At 46.5% G+C, this 26,256-nt stretch overlaps 1 protein-coding gene across 1 annotated transcript in view; it reads left to right on the top strand.

Annotated features, from left to right (window-relative positions):
* Positions 1-19,924, top strand: part of arhgef33 (Rho guanine nucleotide exchange factor (GEF) 33) — a 28,114-nt gene extending 8,190 nt beyond the window's left edge. The window contains exons 3-5 of the mRNA XM_038818947.1: positions 2,112-2,250; positions 16,477-16,584; positions 19,383-19,924. Coding sequence (XP_038674875.1) covers positions 2,112-2,250; positions 16,477-16,584; positions 19,383-19,535 — 400 coding nt within the window. The 3' untranslated portion in view covers positions 19,536-19,924. The remainder of the gene's footprint in view (positions 1-2,111; positions 2,251-16,476; positions 16,585-19,382) is intronic.
* Positions 19,925-26,256: the final 6,332 nt, after the last annotated feature.

Raw genomic sequence — 26,256 nt, 5'->3', positions numbered from 1 at the left:
TCCCTGGCCTTCTTAGACCCCTGGGGAGTCAGGGTCAATGCAGGATGGCACCCTGGCTCTCCCCATGGAATGTGGGCACCTTGGCACTGCCATGCTGACTGGAGCACTGCCTGGGTGCAAGGTTGCAGTGCAAGGGTGCCCAGGTGCCAGGGTAACACTGCCAAGGGTCCAGGCCCGAGATGGGAATTGCCCATGAAAGGAAAGTGGGGGGGGTGGTATAAAGGGTGGGGGGAGTGCAGGGCAGGTAAGTAGTGGCCTCCGGGAGGTTGGGGGGTGACTGGTGGGGGTTCTGGATGAGTGTGTGCAGTAAGGGGGTTTTGGGGTGTTCCCACTTGGTGGGTGTGGGCTAGTACCTATGTATGTGTGGTGGGTGACATTGTCAGTGGATAGTGGGACCCATAAGCTCACTTAGAGAACAGGGCACCCTTTCAAAATGGCGGCCCAATCTCTGAGTTCAGCTCCCCACTGCTGAAAAAATTCTAAGTGTGGGCTAAACCGGTGAGAAACTCCCCAGGGCCCTAAAAAGTGACTGAGTGTCACTGAATAGCGGTGGGGAACTTGCCAGCAGAGCCGGTGGGAAATTCACTGAAAATTGCGCCACAAATCAACTTAGAAATTTTTCTGGAGAATCGCACCGTATGTCTAATATTCTTTGATTAGAATTATAGCCATATGGGCGGCACAGTGGCGCAGTGGGTAGCACTGCTGTCTCACGGCACAGAGGACCTGGGTTTGATCCTGGCCCCAGGTCACTGTCCATGTGGACTTTGCATGTTCTCCCTGTGTCTGTGTGGGTTTCACCCACACAACCCAAAGATGTGCAGGGTAGGTGGATTGGCCACACTAAATTGCCCCTTAATTGGAAAAAAATTAATTGGGGATTCTAAATTTATATTAAAAAAAAGAATTACAGCCATGCCCACTGGTACCCATATTTAGGAGGCGGGATTCTCTGTCCTGCTACCGGCCAATGGGGCTTCCCATTGTGGCCACATCCACGCTGTCAGGAAATCTGTGGGCGCTGCCGACGAAGCGGGGGATCTCGCCCGCAGAGAATCCTGCCCAGGGTTTCGGACTCTCCAGCAGTTGACTCTGGGGTAGATGCGTACGTTGTTGCCTTTGTATCATTGATAGGCGTGAGGCGGATACTGTTCGGTTTGAGGTCTCCCACTCCACCTAGTGCCTCTGACTAGTTAGGGGACTTTTTCCTTTTTGCCTTTGGAAAAAATTAAATTAACCATCCGGGATTCTGTTGAATGATTCTTCCTGAGGTGGCAACCGTTTATCTCCTTTTTCTAGACACCGTCAGCTGTTAGGGTTGTTAGGGATTTGAGTGATGCGACCATCAATTCACTCAAGACACAAGTAGAAGTAAACTGTGGCTTTAATCGACTTACAACTGAGCCTGCCTGCGACCAGATGAACTGAGGGCAGGCTCGCAAGACCGCAGCACTTTATACTTCTGGTAGTGGGAGGAGCCATGGGCGGAGCCATGGGCAGAACCAAGGATGGAGCCCTGTACATGCTCCTCATCTCCCCCTGTGGGCAGAGCCGCGCATCGGCTCAGAGACAGAGCCCACAGGGACACAGTGATACACAATGTGAATTATACATATTATACATTCACCACATTGGGGTAAAGAGATTAAGTTATTTGCTTCTTCTTTGTTTTGTTTGTATTATCGGAAACATTTTCTTTTTGTTCTTGTTCGATCCTGTGCCTGTTTTGCGTTGAAAATTTTGTTTGTTGTATTATTTGTAAAAAATTCAGAAAACCCAATAAAAATATGTATATTTTTTTAAATGGTGAGAAGGCTGCCTTTGCCAGCCCTGCCACTGTTAAAATACCAGTGGAGGCAGGTATGCAATGTGTATGGAGCCTGACAACATCACCCCCAATTTCATGGCCACCCCACTTGCCAGCCCACTCCTGTGGGTGGCCATAAAATTCCATGGAGGAAATTTTGAAAGCTGACATTAAACATAACTAAAAGTTGGATTGTTCCCTGCACTGGAAGAAGTTTGAAATCTATGTCACATGACATGTTGACACTGTGTGTTTTGATCAATTTGTTTTGATCAGTTGTTCTTTGACTGCCTTTTCTTTGCAGCAGAATTTTACCGAGTTCCCTAAGAGCCCTCACCCAGCCTCATATTGCTCTACTTTGTAATCTGGAGGAGAGGATGAACAGATGGCAGTGGCAAGACGTTGTGGGAGATATATTCATGAAGTTGCTGAACAACGATGAGGTAAATAGAAAGTAAAACTAGTCCAGGAACTAGTTTGTTCAATATGTCTCCCCATTAGAGTTATTTGCTTTAGTGGTAAAAATAAATAGTGAAGAATAAGGCGGGGGGGGGGGGGGGGGGGGGGGTTTCTGGCTGTTTTTGGCAGCGGGATCTTTTGGTCCCACCATGGGTTTTCCGGGGTTGGATTCAATGGGAAATTCCATTGACAGTGACGGGACCAGCCCTTTGCCCAGAAACACAGCGGGAGGTGCAGAAAATCCCTGCCCCCCCCCACCGTTTGCTCAGTATTCCAGACGTTACTCATGTTGTGTTTGGTCCTTTATATTTTACGAAGGAATCCAGCAAACACCACGATTGTCCCAACCAGAATCTTTTATTGAGTCTCGTGTGGTAAGATAGCAATCTGATACAGAGCACGTTATCATAGAGTCTGCTAACTACTCCTCTGAAACTTGCACCTCACATTGACCATTCACATGTATGTCTTATTACCCTATCAATCTTCTCTAGATGGCTGGATGCGTCTCCCCTTATATCGGAGTCACAGCTCACGTGAGACCATATGGTGTATCTGTACCGCCACCTGCTGGTTGGAGGTCACATACCACCCATCTATGATATAGCCATAGGCATATCACCACAACTCATGCTGATCCGGGTGGTGTTCAGTTGTAATATGATTGTGTTCATTACCACATTCTAGGCTTTTTATTGCCTGGAAGGCCACCATTTAAACCACTTTTTCAACAGGATTCCATCATCTTCAAAATGAAAAGTGAAAGTGCTGGGATAGAAGAATAAAGATAAGTTCAAGCCAGAGCCTAGATAAATTAGACTATAAAACTAGAGTTATGAAAAGATTACACAGAAAAATTAAAAAAGAATAGGACAAATAATCGTAGCACACCTATTTTTCTTCATGCTTACTGTATAATGAGGATGCCTGACAATATTTTCTAATGTTATTTTTTCTTTTCATTTCATGTGAGGTTCCTATCTTTAGGATATTGCCCCAATGAGTGAGAGAGCAGACGCCCCTTGTTTTGAACCAATTGCAAAATTTTGGCACAGTCATCTGATCTCCTCAAATATGGACAGCATGGTAGCAAAATGGTTAGCACTGTTGCTCAACAGCACCAGGGGCCCCGGTTCGATTCCTGGCTTGGGTCACTGTCTGTATGGAGTCTGCATGTTCTCCCCATGTCTGTATGGGTTTCCTCCCGGTGCTCCAGTTTCCTCCCACAAGTCCCGAAGACTGTTAGGTAATATGGACATTCTGAATTCTCCCTCTGTACCTGAACAGGCACCAGAATGTGGCAACTAGGGGTTTTTCACAGTAACTTCATTGCAGTGTTAATGTAAGCCTACTTGTGACAATAATGAAGATTATTATTATTATTATTACCACCTCTTTTTCGTATCAACCCCCCAAGCTTGATTTATTCCCCAACGGCCTGGCTGAGATCAGATAGTCATGAGAAATCACACAGGGGAATCCACATTCTGTAATTCAGCAATGTATAAATATGGTGCCTCAAAGAAGCAAACATTTTAGAGTTTATTTTTAAAGAAAACTAATTATTTTGAAATGTTAGTAATGAGATCTACTTTTATATAATTAATAATGGGACACTTTCCAGATTATTTCAGTCTTTTCTCCAAAGATAATGAGCATTTTAGAATGTAAAAAAAAAATTGCATCTCAGCAAATTGAGGGATAATTTTTTTAGGTTGGAACTTTTAAGTGTAAATTTTCTCCTGTTTTAAAATTAATACTTCACGACAAATATAATTCTTCTTCAGAGCTCAAAAACCATTTTTGAAGAGCCATATTTCACTCAAATTGTTAACTCTGTTTCTCTGAAAGAGCTGCTGATTATTTCCAGCACTATTCATTTTATTACAGATTTCTCATATCTGCAGCATTTGGATTTTATTAAAAATAATGTTTTTCTCTTGACCCTCCTTTCACTATTTTTTGATCAATGACACCTCCACAATACCTGCACTTGGCCCTCTGTTCTTGCTTTGCAACTGGTCATTGGGAGAGTCATACAATGGCTGAAAAGCACTTTGTGACACCTGAAAGTTGTGAAAGGCACTATATAAATGCAAGTTCTTCCTTTTCTTTATTGTCTGATACAAAATTGAATCACTGATCTTCCTTCTGTTCCTGGAGAGGAGCACTGGAGTACTGTCAGCACTGATTTATAAAAACACAGTCAAATCCAAGATGTCAAATTTACATCAAAGACACAATTTCACTTTGAATTAGGCAGGTTTCCCCAAACCTTTGACAACGCTGTTATGTATGTCAAATAAAATCATTTATTTTATGCTAATACAGATTTCATCACATGAAGTGATGCAATGATTTAGCTATCTTGCACAGTTGATTAGATGAAGCAGTAAGAAGTCTCCATTAAAGCTGTGTTCAATCTCTCTGCCTGCCCTTTAGCTTCATTTATATTAATCTATGACGTGGAGATGCCGGCGTTGGACTGGGGTGGGCACAGTAAGAAGTCTTACAACACCAGGTTAAAGTCCAGCAGGTTTGTTTTGCATCACCAGCTTTCGGAGCACAGCTCCTTCCTTGGGTGAACGAAGAGGTGGGTTCCAGAAACATATATATATAGACAAAGTCTATGTGTCATGTATGTTTCTGGAACCCACCTCTTCATTCACCTGAGGAAGAGGCTGTGCTCCGAAAGCTAGTGATTCGAAACAAACCTGTTGGACTTTAACCTGGTGTTGTAAGACTTCTTACTATATTAATCTAGAAATAGATAATGTAACACGGTGGCAGCAGTAGTGGTCAACAGCATTGATCTGCAGCTGAAAGAAACAATTCAAGTCAAAAGCCCTACCTTAAGCACTGTGACCATATCATAGCTCTCACATCGGGAGAGCAACAGTGTGACTAGGGATTGACAGCAATTTAGCTGCACTCTTGGTTTTGCCCTGAGCTGACAAGGCAAATAAATCAATGGCGGTTTCAGCCACACATATTAGTGCAGAATTGTGTTTTGGCATGGATTCCTTTCTGCTAATGCCACACTTTTGCACCATTAGCCAACCCCGACACCAGAGCCCCTGCCATTCGTAAGCTTGAAACCCACAACGCAGCAACACAGCACAAGGTGTGGTTTCTGCTCATATTTGCAGCTCGCTGCAATTTATAAAGCAAGGTTTGCTCTTTTGAGGGAAAAGCTGGTAAAAGACTTAGGCTATGGAAGCCAGATTTCCAGAGGTAGATTGGAAAGCCCCTGATGTCCTGTCAACCTATTGCATTTTCAATAATCTTTATTGTCACAAGTAGGCTTACATTCACACTGCAATTAAGTTACTGTGAAAAGCCCCTTGTCTCCACACTCTGGCACCTGTTCGGGTACACAGAAGCAGAATTCAGAATGTCCAATTCACCCAACAGCACTTCTTTCGGGACTTGTGGGAGGAAATGGGAGCATCTGGAGGAAACCCATGCAGACACTGGGAGAACATGCAGACTCCGCCCAGACAGTGACCCAAGCCGGGAATCGAACCTGGGATCCTGGCGTTGTGAAGCAACAGTTCTAGCCACTTTGCTACCGTGCCGCCCAGAGGACTGAATTATGCTCCCTGGATCAGAAGGTTGTTGATGCATAGAAACAGGCTTTAAAAATTAGGATCACCTGAGGAAACAAAGGTCTGCGCAGAATCAGCACCCTGGTATAGCTGATGCTGACCAGAAAGATCCATCAAAGCCTGGGCAACATTTAGAAAATCAGCTTAGAATTAAAGTTAATTTCTAAATACATCACCTGGAACTCATGCCGTGTGAACAAAAGCTGGAGTGAGCTTGGACAACTTAATTAACTGATGCAGAGAGAAAACAAAAGAATGTGACTTGGCTTATGCTGAACTCTTGGAATGTTAAATCCAATCGAGGCCTTCCAGTAGGACCTCCTGGAAAAGCTGAAGAGACTGTGTAAAGAGCATACTACAGGACAGATGCAGATATTGGGCCATTTTGGCTTGGAGATAGCATTTGCAAGCCTTGGACTCCAGAATATCTTTGGGTACAATATCTAAGACTCCCAAATAGAGAAAAGCCGCCACAAACCATGTAGATGCTTCACATATACAAACAAGTGCAAGGTCTGTGGGCTTGGAGAGGACTGAGTCAAACTTTGCAGATGGTCCAGCAGCAGGAATGTGTGGAGAAGCCAGGGCAGATAGCGTTCAAACTGCAGAAATGTGCCCCCCAGAGTCAAAGGGAGGAGAGAATTTTCAGGTATTGCCAAAAGCATAGACCCATCTACGAAATTGGGAATGCTTGAGCAAAATGGATAATGTGGATCAAGGTGAATCCACTACAGGTGAACAGTTATTTCACACAATCACCTGAGTGGAAGAGTTCCATTTGTTAACACGGTTGAAGCTTTTTCAACACTTTATTAAAATATTTTTATTCAAGAAATTTTCCATTTTACAACATACACAAAAGAAAATCAACTTTATACAATTTTATCAAAATATCCCCACCAGTCCCATATTTCCCTCTTTTATTCATACCTCCGCCACCGCCCCCCCATTCCACCGTCTAACTTGCAGATAACTACCTATTCTTAAAGAAGGAAATAGACAGCCTCCACCTCGAATAGAACTCCAACAGTTCCCCAAGCAAGTCATCGCTTTAGGCGGCTCCAATGCCCATCACCCAAGCAGAACCCTCCTCTGGCCTATCAGAGAAGCGAAGGCCAAGTCCTCAGCCTTCTTCCCCTCCTACAGCCCCAGCTCATCCGATACCCCAAAGACTGCCACCCAAGGGTGTTATGTTATGTGTTGTGTTATGTACTTTGGGTAACACAGGCTGCAACTCGATGCAGCTGTGACCAAAAGATACTCCAGACTTTGAAGTAAGTTCAATGTGATTTATTGAACCGTTAGCACAGTTCTCTATGAGTTTGACTCTCCTGCTAATCTTGCTATAGTAACTCAGTCTAACTAACCAGTCTACTCTAAGCCACGTGGTGGGTGTGATGCTTCTGATCTGCCCCTGTCCTACTCGCTAAGTGTCGCCTGACAGAGACAGAGCATGTGTGACCTATCCTTATATATGGGTTGTGTAATGCCCCTTGTGGTAGTGTCACCTCTGGGTGTCTTGACTGCCCATTGGTCGTGTCTTATTCTATGTGTTCATTAGCTGTATGTCTGCATGTCATGACGTCTCCGGTGCTCCCTCTAGTGTTTGCTTAGCCGTAGTGTATTTACATTAACCCCTTGTGTATTTACAGTGATGCATATCACCACAAAGGGCAAGGCACCACTGTTACCCCCAAAATCTCCAACATAATTTCAAGAAAAGAAGCCCAGAGCTCAACCAACTTAGGGCAGGACCAAAACATATGCGAGTGGTTTGCCAGCCCCCTGAACGACGTTTGCCTCTATCCTCCACCCCCAAAAAGAACCCACTCATGTGTGCCCTAGTCATGTGCACTTTTTTCACCACTTTAAACTGAATCAAACTCAGTCTTGTGACACGAGGAGGTAGAATTTACCCTGTGCAAAGCCTCACTCCATACACCCCCGCCCCCCAAGTGTGCACCCATCTCTTCCTCCCATTATCTCTTTATCTCCTCCAGCGAAGCCCTCTCTCTCCACCAAATACCCATGGATATCAGAAATCCTCCCTTCCCCTATCTCATCCAAAGACACTAGTTTATCCATCAGAGTGGGGGCGGCTACCGAGGAAACATAGAAAGTTATTTTCGATCAATGTTCTGAACCTGTAGATATCTGAACCCATTCCTCCCCTGAAGCTGGAACTTCTCCAGTCCCGCAAACTTATCCTCCACAAACAAATCCCCAAATCCTTCGACCCCCACCATTCCCAGACCCTCCGATTCTCGACAGAATAAATCTGTGGTTCTTACATATAGGTGTCGTTCGCGACATAGACTCCACCTTAAAATGTTGTCTAAATTGATTCCATACTCTCAGAGAAGCTGTAACTATTGGGCTCATGGAGTACCTCACCAGTGAGAATGGAAGACGTGCAGTCACAAGGGCCCTCAAACATATAAAAGAAACCTCCTCCATCTGTCCCCAAACTGACGCCTCGTCCATGACCCATCGCCTTAGTTTCTCAATATTTGCCGCCCAGTAGTAATTCATCAGACTAGGTAAAGCCAACCCCACTAACGATCTATCTCTCTGTAAAAACACCCTCCGAACCCAAGGGGTCTTACCCGCCCAAACAAAGATCGAAAACTAGACCAGGTCAGCCAAAAGGACAATTTCTCCAGATCAGCTCCCTTCCCCAGAGAGTTCACTGGAAACACCTCACTCGCTCCCACGTTCAGTTTATAACCTGAAAAGGAACCGAATTATAATTTAATACCTCCATTAGCTTTCCCACATCAGAGAGGGTTTGTGACTCATCCGCATAAAGGGTCACCCGATGCTCTCTACCTCCCCTTTCCAAACCCTTCCACCCGCTCAATTGCTAGAGCAAAAAGTAGCGGGGAAAGTGGACATCGTTGCCTTGTACCCCTATACAGCCGAATGTACCCCGAGTTTAATATGTTGCTGTGTACACTCGCAGTGAGGGCCTTGTACAACAGGCTAATCCATTAAATGAACCCGGGTCCAAAGCCAAACCACCCCAGTATCTCAAAATGATACTTCCATTCCACCCAGTTGAATGTCTTCTGGGTGTCCATGGAGATTATTGACTCTGGCTTTGTCCCCAGCGAGGGCGACATCACCACGTTCAGGCATCTCCTTATGTTGGCTGACAATTATTGGCCCTTAACAAACCTCATCTGATTCTCAGAAATAACCCCTAGCAGGCACCCCTCCAAACAAGTTGCCAGCACATTCACCAACATCTTTGCGTCATGGGCCGATATGACCCACACTCCTTGGGATCTTTATCCTTCTTAGGATCAAGGAAATTATATCACTGTGTCCGGCAATACCCCTTGGGACAATGAATCATTAAACATGTCCAGCAGATGCGGGCCAGTTCTGTTGAAAATGTTTTGTAAAATTCTACTGGGAATCTGTCCTGACCTGGTGCCTTCCCTGACTGCATAGAACAAATGCACTTCACAATTTCCTCCAGCCCAAGTGGAGCCTCCAACCCCTGAACTCTTTCCCTCTCCGTCACTGGGAAGTTCAATCCAATGAAGAACTGTGTCATGATCAAGCCTTCCTCTAGTCTGTGACCTGTACAATCCCCAGTAAAAGGTTTCAAATACCTCATTAACCATTTCTGGATCAGCGACCACTCCTCCCCCCGGGTCCTTAACCTGAACTATCTCCCGAGAGGCCACCTACCATCTCAGCTGGTGAGCCAATAACTAGCTGGCCATCTCCCCATGCTCGTAAAATGTCCCTCTTGCACGACAAAGTTGGCTGACCACTTTCTTCGTCGATACCAAGTTGAATTGCATCTGGAGATTCTTCCTCTTTGCCAACAACTTGACTGTGAGGATAACAGAGTAATGCCAGTCCACTGCCGGCCTCCCCACTCTCCGCCCTCCCTGACTTGTCCCTGTGAGCTTTCATTGAAATCAACTCCCTCCTAATGACCGCCTTTAACAACTCCCAGAACATAGAAGGTGAGACCTTCTCGTTCTCATTAAGCTCCTATGTCCCAATAGCAGAGGCTATATTCTCACATGTCCCCCCCCCCTATCTACAAGCAGCGCTGTATCCAGCCTCCAAGGGGGTTGCTGAGTACAGTTCCTCTCCAAACACAAATCCACATGGTGTGGAGTATGGTCAGATATAACATTCGCCAATTAGCCCGCTCCCACCACCCCAGCGAGCAACGACTTTCCCACTCCAAAGAAGTCAATATGGGAGTAACCCGATGCACATGTGTAAAGAAGGAGAACTCCTTCTCCCTCAGGTAACTGAATCTCCACAGGCCCGCTGCCCCCATCTGCTCCATAAACACGACTAACTCCTTCACCACCCCCAATGTCATAAGGGATTTAGGGTGTGGCCTATCTAATCTGGGATCAAGCACACAACTACAGTCGCCCCCCAAGAAGAACTGATGTGAGTCGAAGTCAGGAATGGCCGCCAACACCCTCTTGATAAAATCCACATCCTCCCAATTTGGCACAAACCCATTCACCTGGATCAAGAGAGACAAGCAGGAGACCTCTTGGCAACACCCATGATCCAAGCACTGGCACTTAATGGACTACATCATCGTCCAAGTAAGGGACCGTAAAGATGTCCCCATCATCCCGCGTCATGACCGGAGTTGACAATCGCTGCACTGACCATTAACTCATCAGTTCTATCATCGTCATCAAACCAACACTGGCAGAAAAAACTCTGCTGCAGGAGACTCAATGTCGCTGGTCTCAAAGACCCTTAGAAGAGCTACTCAGTTGGCGCCTCACAGCTAACCTGGCCACGACCAATGACCCAGAGCCACAGAACACCCACAATGCCTGGCCCACCTTAAAAGCCACCATAGTCAACGCCTGTAAGGAGACGCTTGGGCTCTTGACCAGGAAACACCAAGACTGGTTCGATGAGAATGATCAGGAGATCGAGGATCCACTTGACCACAAACACAAGGCATTCTTGATGTGGCAGCTCCACCAAAACCTGAGTGAGAGGAAACAAGTCTCCAGGCAACTGAACGCTAAGGTGCAACAAAGAACTTGCGATCTAAAGAACAGATGATGGGTGGAAAGAGCGGAGGAAACTCAGCAACTCGCCGACAATCAAGATGTGAGATTGTGCAATAAAAACCATCTACGGACCGACTACCTAGGGACCCATCTCACTGAGAGTGAAAAACAGAAAGGCGCTCATCAAAAACAAAGAAGCAGTCAATGACCGCTGGAGAGAGCACTTTGAGGACCTCCTCAATCAGGACGCTGCCTTCGACGCAAGTGCCCTCGACACCATCCCGCAACACGCTACCCGCCACCATCTCAGCGCAACCCCAGCTCGTTGTGAGATTGAAAAGGCCACCCGACAGCTGAAGAACAGCAAGCACTCTGGCGCAGATGGAATCCCTGCAGAAGTATTAAATTGCAGTGGAGATGCACTCCTGACAAGAATTCATAACCTCATCACCCTTGTTGGACGATCTCAGAGATGACTTAATTGTGACCATCTTCAAGAAAGGAAACAGGTCCGACTGCGGAAATTACAGAGGAATTTCCCTAATCTCCACTATTGCCAGTCATTTTGAGAAGCCTCCTCCCAGTGGCTGAAGAGCTCCTCCCTGAGTCTCAGTGTGGCTTCCACCCATCAAGAGGCTCAATGGACATGACCTTCAGCGCACGACAAATCCAGGAAAAGGGCTAGTAGCTACATCAATTTCTGTACATGGCCTTCTTCGATCTCATAAAGACCCTTTACTCTGTCAACCGTGAGGGATTGTGGAACATCCTCCTCAATTTTGCCTGTCCGCAGAAATTTGTCACCATTGTCCGCCTGCTCCACGATGACATGCAAGTTGTGATTCTCACCAACGGAACCACAACAGACCCAAAACGTGTGCAAACTGAGATGCAAATAAGGCTGTGTCATCGCACCAAGGCTCTTCTCCATATTACTCGCAGCAACACTCCACCCCACCAGTCGGAAGCTCCCCGTTGATGAGAATCACAGCTTGCATGTCATCGCGGAGCAGGGGGACAATGGTGACAAATTTCAGCGGACAGGCGAAAATGAGGGCGAATTGCAGCTAACCTACCGAATAAGAGGGGAACTACTTTTATTGGTAGAGGAATTGAGTCTCGGAGCCATGAGGTCATGTTGCAGTTGTACAAAACTCTGGTGCGGCCGCATTTGGAGTATTGTGTGCAGTTCTGGTCACCACATTATAGGAAGGATGTGGAAGCATTGGAAAGGGTACAGAGGAGATTTACAAAAATGTTGCCTGGTATGGAGGGAAGATCATATGAGGAAAGGCTGAAGGACTTGAGGCTGTTTTCGTTAGAGAGAAGAAGGTTAAGAGGTGACTTAATTGAGGCATACAAGATGATCAGAGGATTAGATAGGGTGGGCATTGAGAGCCTTTTTCCTCGGATGGTGATGTCCAGCACGAGGGGACATAGCTTTAAATTGAGGGGAGATAGATATAGGACAGATGTCAGAGGTAGGTTCTTTACTCAGAGAGTAGTAAGAGCGTGGAATGCCCTGCCTGCAACAGTAGTGGACTCGCCAACACTAAACACATTCAAATGGTCATTGGATAGGCATATAGACGATAAGGGAATAGTGTAGAGGGACTTTAGAAGGGTTTCACAGGACGGCGCAACATCGTGGGCCGACGGGCCTGTACTGCGCTGTAATGGTCGATGTTCTATGTTCTATTCCACCTCCAACGCTTCCAGGCCAGAACCAAGACCAACCCAACGACTTTCATCGAGCTGCAGTACGCAGATGACACCTATGCGTGCGCACATTCAGAGGCCCAGCTACAAACCATCATCAACGCATTCACCGAGGCATATGAGAATGGACCTCAGACTAAACATCCGGGACAAAAAAGATTCTCTACCAGCCTGCTCCTTCCACACAAAAACTGCCATCCGACCATCAAGATTCCCGGTGAGCCCTTGGACATTGTGGATCATTTCCCATACCTCAGGAGCCTTCTCTTGGTACAAGCAGACATTGACAACAAAATCTAGCTTTGACTCCAATGCACTACTATAGTCTTCGGACGCCTGAGGAACAGAGTGTTCGAAGACCGAGACCTCAAACCCAGTACCAAGCTCATGGTATACAAAGCAACCATGGTCGCTGCCCTCCTACATGCATGAGAAACATGGCCAATGTTCAGCAGACACCTCAAATCCATGGAAAGATATCACCAACTTTGCCTCCGCAAAATCCTGCAAATCCACTGGCAGAATAAGCATACCAAGGTGTACATCCTCTTCCAGGCCAATATCCCCAGAATTGAGGTACTGGTCAAGCTCGCCCTGCTGCGATGGGCAGCCTCATTGCCCTCATGCCCGACACATGATTCCCAAAACAAGTACTCTACTCCAAGCTCCACTATGAGGGCAGAGGAAACGCTACATGGACACTCTGAAAGCTTCCCTAAATAAATGCAACATCCCCATTGACACGTGGGAACACACACACTGGAGAAAAAGCATCAGCGAGGACACCAATCACCTTGAGCTTCATAGGATGGAGCATGCGGAGGCGAAGCATAAACAGCGGAAGGAGTGCGCAGAATCCAGAGCATCCTACCCACCACCTCAACAAGGACCACCCACCAAACCTGCGGCAGAGTCTGCGAATCCAGGATTGGACTATTCAATCACTGCAGAAACCACCTCCCTGGAGTGGAAGCAAGAAGAAGAGGGGTCCTTTCCAATGTCCCACTCACCATCACATAACTCCTTCCTGAATCCACCACTCTATTACCCACCGAAAAGTCCAATCTCTTATTAATAAGCATCACGGTCCCCCTCATCTTCACTTCAAAGCTCGAATGGAATACCTGCCCCTAACCACCCCTTCCCAGACCTTGTCTGGTCTCGAACTCTCAGATGGTCTCCTGTAGGAAAATAATATCTATCTTCAAACTTTTAAACATCCAAGATCTTTTAACCAGCCCATTTAATCCCCTTCCGTTCCATGTGACCACTCAGTTCGGAGGCCTCTGCCTCCAGCACCCCCACGATCAGCCTTATCCCATCCACAAGGAAGTCCAACTGGGCCCCATCTCACTCAGATACCAGACCTACCCAAGATGGCCACCATCTCCCCCTTCTACTCAGTAGCTCAACAAAAAACCTTCATCGTCAGCAGCTGCCCCCCCCACCTAGACCCGGCCCCTCCCTCCCTCCCCAGGCCCTACCCCCTGAATACCAAACCAACAGTCCACCCCAAATCATACATACAATTTACAGTACAGAAGGAGGTCATTTGGCCCATCGAGTCTGCACCAGCCCTCAGAATGAGCACCCTACTTAAGCCCACATCGCCACCTTATCCCAATAACCCCACCTAATCTTTTGGACACTAAGGCGCAATTTAGCATGGCTAATCCACCTAACCTGCACATCTTTGGACCGTGAGAGGAAACCGGAGCACCCAGAGGAAACTCATGCAGTCATGGGCAGAAAGTGCAAACGCCACGCAGACAGTCACCCAAGGCCGGAATTGAACCTAGGTCCCTGGAGCTGTGAGGCAGCAGTGCTAACCACTGTGCTGTCCTCCCCCACTGACCCCTCCCTCTCCCCATCCCAAACAAAGAAAACCCAACCGTCATAGGCTTGTTACCCCAACAAACAAAGAAAACAAGCCCCCCCACCCCCGCAGGTAACCAGTCACAGCTTTCTCCCCCACTTCACTCCCGTTAACTAGCATCACTGATCCCCACTCCCACACCCCCCAACAATTCCAACCATTCCCAGCAACACTTATAAAAGAGCTGCCTTGATCTTATTAAACTCCGCTCGCTTTTTCACCAGTTCTGCTCCAAAGTCCTGGTAAGTTCTGATGGTGCAGCCTTCCCATCTGCACTCCCGTGTTTCCTTCACCCATCTCAGGATCTAAGCACCTGTGGAGTTGGACTATGATTGCCCATGACAGCTTCCCACGTCTGGGCTACTTTCGCAACAACCAGTGGGCCCGGTCCACTTCGGGAGGGCGTGCAAAGACCCCCTCCCTCACCAACTGCCCAAACATCTTTGCCACATAGTCTGTGGCATTTGCACCTTCTATGCCCTCCACAGCCCAACAATCCTCAAATTCTTGCATCTAGACATCAGTGCGATTCTCCAGCTCTATCTTGGCCTTCGATGTTTTATGCCCCTCCGCCAACATCATCACCTCCGACTCCAAGGAGGCATCTGAGATCGTCTCCTTAACCTTCTAGATTGTCGAATTCTGCATCTCCAACGGCTGTTCCACCCTGTCCAGAGCAGCCCCAATTGGCTCAGTGACTTTTGCCAGATCGTCCATGACCCCCTGTCTCTGCCTTCTAAACTCCTCCGTCACAAATTCCAATGACGACTCAGTCATCCACCATTTTTCCACTCCTACGCCATGCGAGCTTTCTGAGTCCAATGAGGGCTCTTTATTCAACACATTCCTCGTGCCTGCAAACATGTCACACCGGAGGAGGGCTCCAAACTCTTCAACTCTGTCACTTTTTCACTTGCACAGTACCCTTTAAATGGCCAAAAAGGATCAAGAACCAAATCCCCAGGCAGGAGCCACCGTGTGTGCGACCACTCAGTTCAGGGGGCAGCAAGGGAGGAAACCAGGGAAATACCAGGATACACAGGGAAAGAGCGAAGAGGGGGCCAGAAGCCCCCCCCCCCCCCCCCCCCCCCCCCACTCCCCCAAAGCCATAGGGACAACAACGATAAAAACAAGACAAAAGATAGACTATAACATGTATGGCGGAAGGAGGGACCTAAGACAGAGCTCGGATAACAGAAAAGGCGGGGGGAGACATGTAAATTGTAAATAGTAACTGTTTCAATCACCTTCTGTCTCGTGTACAAATATAAAATTCAATAAAAATGTTTAATTAAAAAAGAGAATGTATTGGCCATATCAAGATGGGATTGGTATATCCAATGGAATATTCCTCAAAAGACAACAAGTACTCACTCCTGCAACACTTAGGCCTGGCATACTTGATCAGCTCCATCGGAGATTCATGGAAATAGAGTGGATGGGACAATTTACTCATGAGTCAGTGGCCTGGCCCAGCATCAAAAGATCAACCAGATAGTTGAAGATGTGACACCAAATCAGGGGGCATGGCTAATTACCTTCAACTGAGCTGTCCTCATGCGGGATGGGATTGACTGGATTTCAAGGTAAGTACTTTCGAGTTGAGTGGCAAACCAATTCAGTTGCCACTCCATTTACGGCCGAGGCTTTTCACTGCGATTGGAGATTGCTTAATTGTCACAATCCAATCCGAACCAATCCGATCAGTTAGAGGGTGGGACCAGATAAACGTTTCTCCCACTGTTCATTGCTGTTAAAACAGAAAAATTATAATTTGAGCTGATGTTTCACACTTGTACTATTCAAAACCTGGTTTGCTGCCATCCAGATATGGTAGGTAACAAGGCAGTAGGATGGTTCATCGTCGAGTGTAAGGATATCTGGGAAATGGAGAGAAAAAGTACATTTTAGCAAATACTACAAACCTATCCATTCTCTGACAGCAAGGTCTGTTCAACAATTTACTAATTGCATTTCATTTTCTTACAGGTCCAGTTTTTGGACAATTACATCATTTACCTAAGGGAGCTTCCTGAGTGTATTTCTGTGCTTAACGTCTACAGGGTGGATTGTTTCAAACTTACAAGGCAACATGAGGTGAAAGACTTTTTTTTAACAACATTAGATCATATCTAATAAATAGCACAAGTGATAATGCATACAAACCATTTTGTAAAAATACATCTAATTTTAACAGTAATTACTAACACATAACAGAGATGGATAGTTTAGGAAAATATTGGCCGAGATCTTTCAGTCTCCAGATAGTCAGAGTCCAGACATGCCTCGCAAGATACACTAACCCTTGGACTTCCCAACACAGTTACTCCATGGGAATTCTCTGTGACGTTTGAACTTTGGCTAGGCAATTCCCCTGTTCCTTGTCTCCCAAATGTCACCAAATCTATGACTTTGGATAGTTCCAACTTACTTATCTGGATAGTTACCCAGGAAATGTTAGACAGGTTAAAATGTAGTCTAGCACTGGGCAACTACAGATCTGACCCCCGACTCCCCTGAACTTTCAAATCCTGACTAACCCCTGACTCCCCTGGCCCTCTGATTACCCCATCAACACCCCAACTTGACTTGACTAGCCCCCACCCCCGACTGGGTAACTATGGGTAAATGTGAGGTTATCCACTTTGGTGGCAAAAAAAGGAAGGCAGATTATTATCTGAACAGTGGCAGTTTAGGAAAAGGGGTAGGGCAACAAGACTTGGGTGCAATGGTGGAACAGTTGCTGAAGGTTGGCATGCAGGTACAGCAGGCAGTGAGGAAAGGTAATGTAATGTTGGCCTTCATAGCGAGAGGATTTGAATAAAGGTGTAGGGATGTCTTGCTGCGGTTATACAGAGCCTTGGTGAGGCCACACCTGGAGTAATGTGTGCAGTTTTGGTCTCCTAGTTTGAGGAAGGACATTCTTGCTAATGATTTGTTTGGATTTGGATTTGTTTATTGTCACGTGTACCGAGGTACAGTGAAAAGTATATTTCTGCGAGCAGCTCAAACAGATCATTTAGTAGATGAAAAGAAAATACATAATAGGGCAACACAAGGTACACAATGTAAATACCTAGACACCGGCATCAGATGAAGCATACAGGAGTGTAGTATTAATCAGGTCAGTCCATAAGAGGGTCGTTTAGGAGTCTGGTAACAGCGGGGAAGAAGCTGTTTTTGAATCTGTTCATGCGTGTTCTCAGACTTTTGAGGGTGTCCAGCGAAGGTTCATCAGACTAATTCCCGGGATGACAGGACTGACATATGAAGATAGACTGGATCGACTGGGCTTGTACTCACTGGAGTTTAGAAGAATGAGGGGGGGATCTCATAGAAACGTATAAAATCCTGATGGGACTGGACAGGCCAGATGCGGTAAGAATGTTCCCAATGTTGGGGACGTCTAGAACTAGGGAGTCACAGCCTAAGAATAGGGGAAGCTATTCAGGACTGAGATGAGGCAGAACCTCTTCTCTCAGAGAGTTTTGAACGTCTGGAATTCTCTACCACAGAAAGCTGTTGGGGCCAGTTCGCTGGATATCTTCAAGAGGGAACTGAATGTGGCCCTTGTGGCTAAAGGGATCAAGGGGTATGGAGAGAAAGCGGGAGTGGCACACTGAATTTGCATGATCAGCCATGAATGGTGATGCAGGCTCGAAGGGCGAATGGCCTACTTCTGCACCTATTTTCTATGTTACTCCCCCCAACCCAACCTGACTAGCCCTCACCAACTGACTTCCCACAACCTAACCTAACTAGCGTCAACCACTCAACTTCCCCCCCCCACCTCCCCACTCCCCTGATCCAACCCGACCTCACCACGCTATACCTTCACTTACCCTACTTCCTTACCCATTCACTTTACCCTCCTCAACCCCCTTACCCACCTACCCCCTTAAACTTTACTCCCTACCTATGCGACCCCGATACCCTTTTACCCACCTTATCCCCTAGCTTACCCATCCTATCCCCTTACCCACTTACCTTCTCTCTCTGGCTTTTCAAAGAAGCTTCGGGACATTTAAACTATTTACTTACCAGAATTCTGAATTCTGCAGGAGTCTCAAAAGGAAGATTGACCTGAAAATTTGGAGGATAATAGTGTGTATGTTTTGTTTGAACAGGATCAGAAATAGAGGTTCTGACCCTATACAGAAGATTCAGGTTATCATTGTTCTATTTAAAAAATAATTATTCCATCAAATTTCAAATAATTTGTAGTACAGGTGATTTTATGTTTGGTGCCTTTTTTGAACTCCCTTGGTGACTCATTAGGCAGTTTTTTTTGGTGTGGAACTGAAATACACTGACCGGAAAGGTGTGGTCTGCGTTGAGTTAGTTGATTTTGGTTCAGATGTCATTGTAATGAACACAGCAATTAGTCTTTTTATCCTAAGGCCAGGGACTAGGGAAAATGTACAGGACTTTCCCACTCCTGATCAATGAATACTGATTCCTCCTGTGTAGACAGGCATCAGTTGAGGAAAAAAATCAACCATGAAAGTGATGCCTCTTTGGTTGAATGGCCTGTTGACAAGTTGTTGTATGCACTCACATGAGGAGCAGTTAGTTGGGAGAGGGACTGGGGGTATGTCAATGCATTTGAAACTGTTCTCCAGCAAAACAGAAAGCCTTCAGGAATGGAAATAAGGGAAATGAGGGAGGATGTAGCTTTGTAACAACAGAAATCACAACTGCTAATCTTCTGGAGTTTTGGGTTTTAAAATGTAACATTTTTAACAGGTACATTTATGTTTCACCGTGATATTCAATTGTTCAATTCTCTTTTCTTTTTACTATAACGTGTTTTCTTTTTTTTTATTACTTTCTACTGAGCCCCAGAGAGGTTGTGAACGTTGTTTCAGTTTGACAATTATTGTCTCTTCCCACAGGACCACCATTCTGAGGCCATGCCCGATCTGCTGACACTGATCTTTCAGCCTATTCATCGTATCCCAGAATACATTCGACTTTTGCAGACAAGATCACTGACTACTCTCACAACTCGGGTTGCCAAACCTCCAGAATTGCCTTGGGGTGTCTGAGCAAGCTGGGAGGAAAAATGTTGGGCAATAATGAAAGATTGTCTTTCAAAATTCTGTTTGAATGTTAATTATTTATTAGTTAATTAGTTCTGCAAATATTGAAGGTGGTAAAATGGCTGGTTGACTGGCAGTCAAGACATCATCCAACTGGGTAGTGAAGAGTCTTCTTGTTTTCTAATTGGTGTGGAAAGGGGTGCATTGGAGGTTGGACATATCAGATGACCAATGACAGAAGGCTCAGAGTGGGCAGCTGGTAGCAGGAGATGAGGTAATGAAGCCTCTAGGAATGCAACCAGAGTTGGCAGCTCTACTCACAAATTAACATGCAGCCTTTTCAAATGATCATTTTTATCAGCTCATTATTTGTCGAATTATTTGGGAGACAGCAGGTATAAACAGATGAATAAAACTGACACTGATGCCATTTCTAGATGTACAAGCATTTTTTGATCATCAGAGGGGCTCCTATTTGCATCTCTATTTCAGTTCAACAAACAATATTGGGTTAGAAATTGGGATTGTTTGTGCCCAGTCTTTAGGCAATAACACACACTTAGCACTCCAAAATGGTATCTGCAATGCAAATGAACGCTTTTGAGGAGAACCGCACTGGATGCCGTATTGATACATGAGCAGTGAATGGCTTGAGAGTGTGCAAAGCAAACAGGTCCTGATGTCAATCAACATCCAATGCTGGTTTGATGCCAGTTGTGACATCCTGGAGCTCAATGCTCCAGCTAATGGCCTCTCTTAACCTCACACCACTGAACACATGTTCAGCGGGGAGGACCCACCTTCTATATCATTTAACAGAATCATCTACTTACTGCTTAGTTGCTGTTTGATTTTTTTTCTGTCATGCTTGTGTTTGATGCTTTATATTCTTTTTTTTAAGTTGCAAAAGACTACAGGGAATGGTATGGCAGGTGCTGAAGGTATTTTTTTGCTGATTTCAAGGCTTCTGCGTAACCAGTTGTTCCTAGATATGAGAGCTATAGTAGGAATTCCCTTTGAAATACTGCATGTCTTGGAGAATGAGCAGAGGCCAGGCAGAGCAGGACAAGCTGCTGGTTAGAAGATTAGGGAAGAAATGGCCTCATGTACTAAGCCATATCTGTCCCAGGTGTTCAGAGAGCAATTTTCCTACCTGAACCTCAACGAGTAACAATATGTGAGATTCTGCACCTCAGTAAGGAGTTCCTCAATGAAATCTATCACCTGCTGCAGCTGCGACTACAGTCTTGGAGCACAGCAGGGATCATATAGCTAGTGCCTCTGAAAGTGACCCTGGTGATAATCTTTTAGCATCTGCCTCTTTCCAGGCTGGAGATGGAGATATTTGCAACATCTCACAGTTTCCATGCACTGCTGCGGAAAGGAGATTACAGAGGCTCTCTACTTAATAAAAGCTAAATACATTTCATTCTCTCTTGCCAGAAATCAGCATATGGAGTGAGCAATTGGCTTTGCAAGGACTGCAGGCTTCCCCATGGTGCAGGGGGCCATGGACTGCGTGCACATCACTTTATGGTTGCTTAAAGTCAACTCTGCCCTATATCGGAATCAAAAGGTGTTCAACTGCCTCAATCTGCAGCTGGTGTGTTATCTTGGGCAGTGAATCAGGTCATTGGCTGATTTCCTTGCAATAATCATGTCCTTTCACTCTGCATCAGTCCAGTTTGTCAGCTCCATTTGAGCCACTATGCCAAATTTTTAAAAAAAATTTAGAGTACCTAATTAATTGTTTCCAATTAAGGGACAATTTAGCGTGGCCAATCCACCTACCCTGCACATCTTTGGGTTGTGGGGGCAAAACCCACATAAACACAGGAAGAATGTGCAAACTCCACACGGACAGTTACCCAGAGCCGGGATCGATTCTGGGACCTCAGCTCCGTGAGGCAGCAGGACTAGCCCACTGTGCCACCGTGCTGCCCCATTATGCCAAATTAAGGGGTTACTACTGGGCAATAAGAGATTTCTGCTGACTACGTGACTGACGACTCCAATGTATAACTCATGCACACATGAGCAGTATGCATAAAATGATAACCATGCTGCCCAACAGCATGATAGAGTAGAAAACTGATGTGCTAAAGCAGTTCTACAGCCATCTGGACTGCGCTGGTGGAGCCCTGCAGCCCCTAGCAGAATGAGTGGTTAGAGGTGAGAATGACTGACCTTGATATCAAGGCATCATGTGACTGAGTGTAGCATCATTGAGCCCAAGTAAAATTGAATTAAATGAGGATCATGGGAAACGCTCCCCTGGTTGGAGTCTTACCTTGTACAAAGGAAGATGTTTATGGTTGTGGAGACCAATCATATCAGTCCTGGGACTTCACTGCAGGAGTTCTTTAGGGTAGTGTCCAAGGCTCAACCATCTTTAGCATTTTCACCAATGATCTTCCCTCTATCATAAAGTCAAAAGGGGAAATGTTTGCAATTGATTGTACTGCGTTCAGTATCATTCACAACTCCTCAATTACTGAAACAGTTGGTGACTGCATGCAGCAAGATCTAGGCAATGTTTTGGTTTGGATTGAAAAGTGGCAAGTAACATTTGCAACACACAAGTACCAGAGGAAAGTGCCCATCTCCAATCTAACTATCTCCCTTTGACATTCAGAGGTGATTCCTGAATCCCACAGGATCAACAACTTGGAGGGTTATCGTTGGCTTAACACTTAACTGGACCAGCCAAATACATATTGTGGCTTTGAGAGCAGGTCAAGGGTGGAAATACTGTGACAAGTAACTCACCTTGACTCCCCAAAGTCTGCCCTCAATCTACAAGACACATGTCTGGAGTATAAAGAAATGTTCACCACTTTCCTGGATAAGTGCAGCTCTGAACATTCATGAAGCCGACACCATCCAGAATAAAGCAGCTGCTGGGTCAGCACCCAATCCACCACCTTAAACATTCACTTCCTCCGCCCACTGGGACATAATGAAATGAAATGAAAATGAAATGAAAATGAAAATCGCTTATTGTCACGAGTAGGCTTCAATGAAGTTACTGTGAAAAGCCCCTAGTCGCCACATTCTGGCGCCTGTTTGGGGATGACAAGAGTAATGACAACAGTATGTGCCATCAACAAGATTCACTGCAGCAACTCACCAATCCTCCTTCAATTGCACTTTCCAAATCTGTGACGTTTACCACATAGAGGAGCAGGGGATCCAGACGCACCCCATCTACACATTTCCCTCCAAGCCTCACGCCATCTCTTGGAACTGTACCATTGTTGTTTCACAGTTGCTTGGTCAAAATCAGGCAATTCCATCCGGCAATGCTGTGGGTATACATGCACCATATGAATTTCACTGGTCAAGAAGACGGTTATCCCCCTCTCAAGGGCAAAAGGAGATGGGCAATAAAAGCTGGCCTGACCAGTCATATTCACATGCCATAAACAAATGGAAACAATTGTGGTGGTTGGCTGCATGCCATCATGAGGGGCAGCTCTTGCCACAAGCTATAGGGTAAGGCAGCTAAGGAGCAGGAGCATGAGGAGGAAGAGTCAGAGGAGGGAGAGGAAGAAAGGAGACAACAATCACTGTCTTTTTTTCTGGCTGGGCTTGCCATGAGGAATTCATCTGAGTACAACAGCAATAACTACAACCCCAGTTCCTCATTTACCAACACCCCCACACTCCATTAAATTCCCTAGCCACACCGAGACACAGGGTGGAGAGACTAACCTCCACCCAACAGGAGATCCACCTCCGAGCAATCAATGAGGGCAGCACGGTAGCACAAGTGACTAGGTTTGATTCCCCGCTGGGTCACTGTCTGCGGATTCTGCACGTTCTCCCAGTGTCTGCGTGGGTTTCCTCCGGGTGCTCCGGTTTCCTCCCACAGTCCAAAGACGTGCAGGTTAGGTGGATTGGCCGTGATAAATTGTTCTATGTTCCATGTAAAACATCTGCCCCGCACCAGTCTGCAACTCCAGCAAGTCCGACACCCCGAATATGGCCCCCAGGGCTCTAAATCCACACGCAAGATGCTGAAGAACAACCTCCACAATTTCTCCAACTTCAGGCAGGACCACAACATGATTCCCACACTGCTCACAAATATCCTCCATTCCCTGATACAACGGACTCATCCTCGACTTTGTCAGGTGCGCCCTATGTATCAAGTTCAGCCTCGTACATGAGGTTGAGGCATTCACCCTCTGCAGCACCTCACACCACAGCCCCTCCTCCAGCACCATCCCCAGCTCCTCCTCCCACTTGGCCTTAATTCCCCCCAGAGACGCCATATCCTCCTCCTAAATCCTCCAAGAGACACCCCCCCCCCCCCAAACAACGAGGAGGGCAGGGCAACCAAAAGAGTTGGAAAATGTTTTGGTGAAATCCCGCACCTGGATGTACCTGAAAGCCTCTCCCAGCGGGACCTGTGTCCATACAGGTTCCAATGGCTGCGGTCCATCCTCCCACCTCACATGACTTACGTTGGCTAGTCAGGTGACCCCTGCCAGATCCCCCTCCCCCACATAGAGAAATAACAACAGACCGCCCCCCACACCCAAACCTTCCAAACGCCCAACACGGTAATCCCTCAAAACCAAGAGAAACAAATCCCAACCAATCACCACAGAGCCCCAAACCATCCCTTCCGAAACACAACTTGAGAAGAGTGGAGAAAAAACCCAAGAAAAAAAAGCGAGAAAAAAAAAGAAAAAGAAGAAAAAAGATTAACACAACCAAAGTCCAAACTCATTTCTGTCCAGTCCTTCAGCTTTCACGATCGCCTCTGCCATCTCGAAGTAGAAGTCCCCGGACATATATTTTTTAATAAATATTTTTATTCTCCTCCTCTTTCATATTTTCTCCCAAATTTACACCCACCAACAATAAACAATAATCAATATCAAATGCAATGTCAATCCCCATATCAATAGCAACAATCCCATCCTCCCATCAAACCCCCAAACAACTGCCCGCATGTTAACATAAACAAATAACAAAGAAATCAGGAATCACCTATTGTCACCATTAACACATACAGTCCCCCTCCTCCCTCCTCTCCCAAACCCACCCCATATGTTCAATGTGATCCAATTCTCAAAAGTGCACACTGAATAATGCGCATGAATTGTAGAACCCCTCCATTCTTCCCCTCAGTTCAAATTTGATCTTCTCAAGAGTCAAGAATTCCAGCAGGTCTCCACGCCACGCTAGGACACAGGGTGGAGAGGTTGATCTCCATCCCAACAGGATCCGCCTTCGGGTGATCAACGAGGCGAAGGCTACAACATCTGCCTCCGCACTCGTTTTCAATCCCGGCTGGTCCGACACCCCAAATATGGCCTCCCGAGGGCCTTGGTCCAGTTTCACGTGCACCACTTTAGCGATTACCCTAAAAACCTCCTTCCAGTAATCCTCCAGCTTTGGACAGGACCAAAACATATGAACGTGATTGGCGGTCCTCCCCCCCCCCCCCCCCCCCCCCCGGCTTCCCCTCGGCAACGTTCACACAAATCTTCTACCCCCTCAAAGAGCCGGCTCATCTTTGCCCTCGTGAGGTGTGCTCTATACACCACCTTCAGCTGTATCAGCCCCAACCTCGCGCACGAGATGGAGGCGTTCACCCTCCGGAGCACCTCACACCAGAACCCCTCCTTCATACCCTCTCCCAACTCTTCCTCCCACTTTGCTTTGATCCCATCCAGCGGTGCCTACTCCTCTTCCAAAATAGCCCCGTAAACCGCCGATACTACCCCCTTCTCCAGTCCCCCTGTCGTCAGCACCTCCTCCAGCAATGTGGAAGCTGGCTCTAACCAGGAAAGCTCTGTATCTCCTTTCTGGCAAAGTCTCAAACCTGCATGTATCTAAATATTTCCCCCTGCTCCAGCCCATACTTCGTTCCCAGCTCCTTAAATCCTGCAAACCGACCCCGAAGAAACAAATCTTTCAGTGTTTTCTCCTCCTTTCTCCTCCCATCTCCGAAAATTTCTATCCCACTTCCCTGGCTCAAATCTATGGTTCTCCCGAATTGACATTTCCCTTGACCCAGCCCCCAACCCGAAGTGTTGGCAAAACTGCCTCCAAATTCTCAGTGAAGCTATTATTACCGGACTCCCTGAGTACTTCCCTGGGGCCATCAGTAGCGGCGCTGTCGCTAGCGCCTTCAATCCCGACCCCCTGCACAAACTCTCCTCAATTCTGACCCACTGGGAATCAACCCCTCTTGACCCAGCTCCGCACCTTCTCCACATTCGCCGCCCAGTAATAATACATCAGGTTTGGAAGACCCAAACCCCCTGCCTGCCTTCCCCTCTGTAGCAGCACCTTTCTCACTCTGGCCACCTTCCCTCCCCATATGAACGAGATAATCATCCCTTCAATCTCTCTAAAAAATGCATTTGGGAGGAAAATCGGCAGGCATTGAAAAATAAACAGAAATCGCAGCAACATGTTCGTTTTAACCTGAAGGTGGCTGCGCAGGTCGATAGAGTGCCAGCGAAGGTGGTAGAGGCGGGCACGATAGTGTCATTTAAGATGTATCTAGACAGGCAGGGAGCAGAGGGATACAGATCCTTAGAAAATAGGCGACAGTTTCAGACAGAGGATCTGGATTGGTGCAGGCTTGGAGGGCTGAAGGGCCTGTTCCTGTGCTGTAATTTTTCTTTGTTCTTTGTTCTTTGTTCTTAACTGCCTGTACCCGATCCGCCAGTGACAGAGGGAGACCATCCCACCTTGCCAAACC

The sequence above is a fragment of the Scyliorhinus canicula genome, chromosome 1 (assembly GCF_902713615.1).
Source record: "Scyliorhinus canicula chromosome 1, sScyCan1.1, whole genome shotgun sequence".
In the NCBI taxonomy this organism is placed as follows: Eukaryota; Metazoa; Chordata; class Chondrichthyes; order Carcharhiniformes; family Scyliorhinidae; genus Scyliorhinus; species Scyliorhinus canicula.
This window is presented reverse-complemented; position numbering and strand designations above follow the sequence as displayed.